Source organism: Bos taurus, chromosome 25 (assembly GCF_002263795.3).
Source record: "Bos taurus isolate L1 Dominette 01449 registration number 42190680 breed Hereford chromosome 25, ARS-UCD2.0, whole genome shotgun sequence".
Taxonomy (NCBI): domain Eukaryota; kingdom Metazoa; phylum Chordata; class Mammalia; order Artiodactyla; family Bovidae; genus Bos; species Bos taurus.
In genome coordinates, this window is record NC_037352.1 from 35462710 (window position 1) to 35469989 (window position 7280).

The 7280-nt window shown below is 57.8% G+C and overlaps 1 protein-coding gene across 2 annotated transcripts; it reads left to right on the forward strand.

Moving 5' to 3' along the window:
- Positions 1-616: 616 nt before the first annotated feature.
- CLDN15 (claudin 15) lies at positions 617-5998 on the forward strand. 2 transcript variants are annotated; one of them, NM_001046186.2, is given in 5 exon segments: positions 617-1075; positions 4006-4170; positions 5125-5206; positions 5284-5400; positions 5480-5998. In NM_001046186.2, coding segments are annotated over 5 exon segments (708 nt in total). In that variant the 5' UTR covers positions 617-858; the 3' UTR covers positions 5607-5998.
- Positions 5999-7280: the final 1282 nt, after the last annotated feature.

Genomic DNA, 7280 nt, shown 5'->3' on the forward strand with positions numbered 1-7280 from the left:
GGAGCTTTGATCTGTGGTCACAATTCTTAACAGAACCTATGAAGTGAGGAGTAATAGTTCTAGTTCATGGAAGCAGAAACAAGCTCAAGGAGCTCCGATTTCATGCCCGTGTTGCTTTGGTAAAGGATAGGACCTGGTTTGAATCCCGGTTGGTTGGATTCCAGAGCCATGGGTTCCCCCAGATTTCCCATTCCCTCATTCAACCTTACTCTTCCTTGGAGACTCAACCCCGAGGTCTTTGCGTTTCTTGAGCTGTTCTCACCAGCATTCAGGGAGGGTGGCTCAGCTGCCTTGATCCTTCCCCACCGAAAGGTGCAGGGGACTTCTCCGTGTTCAGTCTCGGTCTCTTGCCTCTCAGCCGCTCCCTCTTTCCTTGCCCCTCTTACTCCATTCTCTGGCCCCCGATGAAAGCTGAGTCAGAGCCGACGCTTCCCCTTGGCTCCCAGTGCCTCCCATGGGAGCCCCTCCTTGGCGGCGTGTCCGTTAGTCACTCCCGGGTAAGTCCTCTCCCCCCACCCTCAAGGGGCGGGGAGCCCAGGGCAGCCCAGAGGCCAGGGGGGAGGGGGTGGACTTTTGGCCCGTTTCGTTTATTCCCTCCATCTCGTCAACAGCTGCCGTGCGCGCTTGGCTCATTCCTCTGACGGACCTGCGGGGAAGCGAAGAGACCAGGGGAGAGGGCAGGAGACAAACCGGAGCCGGACCTGGGCCACGGAAGAGGCCGAGGCTGCAGCCTGCCTCCCTCTCTTTCCCTAGCCTGCCTGAACCACCCTCCTTGGCCAAAGCCCCCTCAGATCCCCCGGGGCCCAGCCCCTCCCCCTCTCCGGGGCCCCGGGCTCCCCTTGGGGCCTGTGTCCCACCATGCTGGTGGCTGTGGAGATCTTCGGCTTCTTCCTCACAGCCGTGGGGCTGCTGATGCTGGGGGTGACTCTGGCACACAGCAGCTGGCGAGTGTCCACCGTGCATGGGAATGTCATCACCACCAACACCATCTTCGAGAACCTCTGGTACAGCTGTGCCACTGACTCCATGGGAGTCCACAACTGCTGGGAGTTCCCGTCCATGCTGGCCCTCTCTGGTACGGGCTGGGGAGAGCCGAAGGGAGCAGAGGGAGGTGGGAGGCTGGAGAGACCCCAGGGAGGGTGGGTGCTGCCTGTGGTCGGACCTTGGGCACCATATAGCCAAGGGAAGCCAGATGCAGTGAGGAGACCTGCTTCCTGCAGCCAGGAGTGCTGGGGGCATCTCTGTCTGGAACTGCAGCAGAGGCCGTGCCACATGTGGCCCCCTGCTCTAGCATGCCCCTCTGTCTTTGTGGCTACAAGTGCGGGCACCGGGTCTAGAGTGACGGCCCCAGCACCTGCCGTGGACCTGCTCCGTGCCTCAGGCCTGATAAAATGAGCTTCATTTGACCCATCTGTTAAGACTTGGGGTCAGAATAGCACTGGTTCACTGGGTGGTCATGAGGATTATGTGAGATGGAATGTGCAGAAAATGTTAATGTGAGGTTGGTGTCTACGTTCACTCAATCAAATCCAGCACTTTAGTTTTGGGGTGAGAGTGCTGGGGCTCGTGGGGTGAAGAGGAAACCCCATCTGGGATTCCTGGGGGTTGAGATACTTAGAAGTCTCAATAACTGCACCAGGCTTGCACTGGGGCATTGGTCTCACTGCCATGGCGAGCTCTAGAAGGCTGTTTTAAATGGAGTCCTCTTGCCCGTCTCAGTACCCACTGTAGTCAGGGCTGTGTGTGCATATGTGTTTGGGGTTGTTAGTGGGCTGGAGCCTACAGCTCTTTGGGCCCCAAAAGGTCCTCCCTGGTGGCTGGAGCTCACGTTGTGAGCAGTACCCATCACTCCCCCACCTAGGGAGTCCTTCAGTCGGCCCCTCACCAGGCCATGAGGGGATGACCAGGAACCCAGTGCACTGCAGCTCCCGCGCCCTCACTGGGGTTGCTGGAGCCATCGTGCCCTTCCAGGTCCCCCAGCTGCAGGGGCCAGGTGGCAGGGGAAGGAGCTGAGGCCAGCATGCCAGGAAACTGCCTCCCTGAGTATCAGAGATGCTATGAGCCGCTAGGGAGTCTGGGTGGGTCTCCCCTGCCCCTACTATTCCCAGGGTCTCCTGAGGCAGCTACAGGGGCTTCATGCTCTCAGCCCATCCAGGACACCCCCCCCCCCCAAAAAAAAAAACTTCTATGAAAGCTGAGTACAATCTGGGTCAGGCATCAGGATCGGACACGAGAATGGTGGGTGGGCAGGAGGGACATTGGCTGCAGCCGCTCAGCAGCGTGGTGTGAGGAGGGGCCCCACTGGGACTGCTGCTAGAAACCTCTCATGAGTGTGCACAGAAGACAATGAAGGACGGAGACGCAAGGGTGAGCGAGCCGAGCGGGGAGGGCAGAGAGCACGCAGCTGTCCAGGGATCAGGTTGAGGTTCCAGGCATCATTAGTGCTTCGCGCGCACCATTTTAGTGCTGTTTACACTGGCAGCATTAATGACCTCATCTTCCAGAAGCAGGAAAACTGCATGGTGACCTGCCCTGAGCCACCCAGGTGGCTGGGGGTCTGGAATTCAGAGCCAGCCGATACTTCGTTCCCAGGCTGGTTCTGGTCCTGGGAGGGGTCCTGTCACTTATTCACACTGCAGCCACGCAGCTGCTTACGGACCCTTCAGTAATATCTCCTTACCTACAAGAGCTCCCTGGGGATCAGGAGCTGGTCTGCCCAGGTTGGGGATGGGTGGGTGGGTGGATGGATAAGTAGGGGGAGAGGCTGGGGGAACTCCAGAGGAAGTGACGGGGAAGGAGAAAATGCTCCCAGGGAACTTTGCCCCTCCTCCCTGCCCCCCAACCCTGGGCGACTTCACATCTTCCTGGCAGGGGCCCAGCCTTTCCCCTTCAACACGGGTGGCACTGCCCCACCCAGGGAAGGGGTGCAAGGTCCTTGGGAGTACTTAGCAACTGTCGAAGACCTAGGAGGAGGAAGGGGGCCCAGAAAGGGAGCTTCGGCTCTGAGGAAGGAGCATATGAGCTAGACTTGCCTCACACCCCTCCTAGGCCCAGGTATCCCACCTTCCAGATTAGAAGCTGCCACTGCTGCCCCCTATCGGTCACTCCAGGAAGAGGCTCGGTTCAGGATGTCAGGCACTGTGCTGGGCATTAAATGGGACCTCCCAGATGTGAGCCAGGGGAGGGGTGCTCACAGAGTGTAGTGTCTGTAACACCCAGCAGAGCATGTTATGCTAAGTCACTTCAGTCGTTTCCTACTCTGTGCGACCCCATAGACAGCAGCCCACCAGGCTCCCCCGTCCATGGGATTCTCCAGGCAAGAACACTGGAGTGGGCTGCCATTTCCTTCTCCAATGCAAGAAAGTGAAAAGTGAAAGTGAAGTCGCTCAGTCGTGTCCTACTCTTAGCGACCCCATGGTGGTTCTCAACTAGTGGTAGTTTTTTGACAATGTCTAGAGATTTTGATTGTCCTGTCTAGGGGGACTGCTGTTGACATCTAGTGGGCAGAGGGCAAGGATGCTGCTGAATACCCTACGATGCAGGGACTTCCCTGGTGGTCCAATGGTTGAGGTTCCGTGCTTCCACCACAGAGGGTCGCCAGGTTCGATCCCTGGTCGGGGAACAAAGATCCTACATGCCAAGTAGTGTGGACAAAAATTAAAAAAAAAAAAAAAAAATCCTGCCAAAGAGTATCACCCCAGGACAAAGCATTATTAGCCAAAGTGTCTAAGTGGCGCTGAGCAGAAGCCTTGTAACAGAGACAGAGGTGAAGTGCACCTGGAGGGTCGAAGGGTGCGGAGGTGAGCTCCTGGGAAGGAGGGGGTGTGACCCCTCAGGCTGACCCCTCAGACTGATGGGGCCCGAAGGGGAAGGAGAGGATTTGAGGGCTTCTAGGGACCGAGACCTGAGCAGGTTACATTAGGGGCTAACTCTGTCACAGGCTGGAGAGCAGGTGGAGGGGAAAGGGCCGGGTCTGGGACCCATGGCTGCCCCCCGCCTCCCCAGGGTACATCCAGGCCTGCCGGGCGCTCATGATCACCGCCATCCTCCTGGGCTTCCTGGGCCTCTTCCTAGGCATGGTGGGGCTGCGCTGCACGAACATTGGGGGCCTGGAGCTCTCCAGAAAAACCAAGCTGGCGGCCACCGCAGGAGCCCTACACATCCTGGCTGGTAATCGGGGGAAGTCATGGGTGGACCCTGCGCTGCAGTGGGAGGAGGTGGTACTGCAGTGGGGGTGGGGTGGGCAACCCAGACCCAGGGTTGCCTCACCTTCCCCTTTGCACTGACACCTGACCCCTCTCCCTGCTCACCCACCCTCACCCATACTCACCAATCCCTTGGTTACAAATCAGTCCATCAGCAATGTTTCTTGAGCCTGCACTAGGAGCCAGGCATGAGCGAGGTGTGGGAGGGAATCCAAAGCTGAGAGTTTCTGCCCTCCAGAGCTTACAGTCTGGCTGGGAAGATCAGAGCTAGGACGTGCACGCACGCACACACACACACTGTGCACAATAACAGTACCACAAGACTTGCCATCCCTTTTCAATTTGCAAAACATATCTGTGCACATCCCCTCACAACACGCCTCTGAGATAGGGCAGGTCTTGTCCTGTTCTCCAGATGTGGACATAGGCTCGGAGAAGCCAGGTGGCTTACTGGAAGACACAGCCCCGGGGGGCGGCCAGGCTGGACCAGTAGTCCAGGGGCCTGGTTGGCCTTCATGCACTGAGCCGTAAGACCCAGGAAAGGGGTGTCAGCGCAGGCAGGGCTGATCAGGGAAGACTGCTTGGGCTTTTGAAGATGGGTAGGAGCTGGAGCAGATTCCTAGTGTGGAAACTGTGGTCCAGGCACTAGAGGTAGGAGGGACAGGGCAGGTGTGGGATAAACAGGGAAGAGGGGCTGAGGAGTAGAGTGGGATACTAGACAAGAAAGATGGGCTGCAGTGTGTCCTGGGTGCTGGATGGAGCAGCCTGCCTTTTGACGTAGGAAACAGAAGTGAGGAGCTGGCGAGGGGAAATGAAAGGGATCCGATGAAGCTTGCTCTTGGACTTGATGCCCATGTCCCTTCTCTGGGCCACACCTTCCTCCACCAGGCCTAGCTGGGTTCTCCGGTTCCTCCCCCAGGTATCTGCGGGATGGTGGCCGTCTCCTGGTACGCCTTCAACATCACCAGGGACTTCTTCGACCCCTTGTACGCCGGAACCAAGTGAGTGTGGGGGACAGCGGGTGGGTCTCAGTGCGACTCCTGAGCTGGCGCCGCCTGCTCACCGTCCTTGTCCCCAGGTACGAGCTGGGCCCTGCCCTCTACTTGGGCTGGAGCGCCTGCCTACTTGCCATCCTGGGCGGCATCTGCCTCTTCTCCAACTGCTGCTGCTCTCGGGACCGGGACCCCGCCACCGGGTAAGGGAGGGCGCGCCGCGGGGGCGGAGTGCGGGGCGAGGGCCGCACCTCCCTCTGACCAGGTTCTCTCCTCTGCCAGCGTCCAGCTTCCCTACAAGGCCCCCGTGATACCGGCCGCCAGCCTCGCTGCCCGCCTGCCCGCCGCAGCGTCGGATGAAGAGGGCGACAGCAGCTTTGGCAAGTACGGGAAGAACGCTTACGTGTAGACAGCCGGGCCTGTGGACCCATTCCCTTCCCACTGCCCCCAGTGGAGAGGGGTCCCTGGAATACCGGGGCTGCGGGCGCGGGCCCCTGTTCTAGGTTATCAAGTTCAGGACCAAGCCACGCTTCAGGCTCCGCCCCCTGCCCGGAAGCCACACCCAGCTCTGGCCTCAGGCCCCGCCTTCCCATGGGAGCTCCGCCCTGGCTACACCTCTTTCCTCTGGTTCTCCGGATCCTCTGCTGCCAACAATCGGCCTCCTGAGAACTCATCTCTGGCCTCTGAGGCTGGGCCCTCTTAACCTTCTGAGTCTAGGTTCTGGGCCGTTAAGCGGGTGGAGGCGTCCCCGAGTGTTTGCAGTCTGTATAAATTCATGCATAAATAAACTTGTGAACTGTTCTGGGGTTGAAGGTGTCATGAGGCAGTTGACCCAGCAAGGGGTGGCTGAGGCGGCACCCAGGGTCACTTCAGTTCCTGGACCCCAGGCTGTCACCTGTCCACTGCCTTTGGACTGCCCCATCTGGCAAAGGAGGAAAGGAGTTGCAAGTAGTTTGTAGAGTGTGGCATTCTCACAACTACTGATAAGGCCCAATAAGCAGCAGATAAGGACCGGAATAGCAGATACCCTCTGGCCAGACTGATAACAAGTCATTCCTTTTACTCTGGACCTTTCTCACAGCTGTACGAGGAGATGAGTGGTCTAGAGTTTCTTTACCTGGACCTGAGAGTGAATATCAGAAGTTGACAAGCCTTTTGAAATGGTGTCAAGTCAGCCAGGCCTGGAGCAAGTACATTTTTCTGGGGATGGTTCAATAACTTCCAGAAAAGGCACTGGAGGTCTGTTCAGAGGCCTGTGTATTGGTGGTGTGTGTGTGTGTGTGTGTGTGACTGAATGGTATCCAGCTCAGACATGGCTACAGTGCCGTGGGCACGCTTGGCATAGGCCCAGCCAGCACTGAGCAGAGCCAGTACACAATTAAGGCAGGAAACTGAGGCTGAGGGAAAGAAGCCTGGCATCCAGTGTTAGGAGCAGAGAGCAGGGTCTACCCTGGCACCCATCCCGTCGTGCTGCGTACAGCAACGACTCCTTGGTGGCGTGGCACTTGACCTTCCTTTGATCCCACCTGCTCACCTGCACTGACTTTCTCCTGGGATGTAGAGACCTCCCACACCTGCGTTCTAACTGGGCCCTCTCTCCTGAGCTTCAGAAGTCGTGCAGCCCTCGAGTGTTGTCAGCAGGCTGGGTGAATTCATCACTTTCCCCCAAAATCAGTTTCTGCCAGGCCAAACTCTTGAGTCTCAAAGATTGACCACCTCAGTCCTCTCTGGCTGCTCCCTTCACTTCCTCTTCACCACCTCCCCTCAGCTGGCAGCCAAATCCTATCAATTCTCCATAGAGCTTTCCACTTCCACCTAGTTCGCCCCCTTGTCCCGCCTGTGTTGGGTCCAGCCCTCATCCCCAGACTCTAATGTTAGAGAAACCCCCTAAGTGAGCTTTGTGACTCAGTTCCCTTTTCTCCCTATTCATCATCCTGCCCTGGCAGCACCCTGGTGCTGCAGGAAAAAAAGACAATTACACCTTGGCACGCTGCCTGGCCCTAGCCCAACTGTTTAAAAAAAATTAATTTGGCTGCATCGGGTCTTAGCTGCCACACTCCACACTCGTGGGCTCTTTATTGCA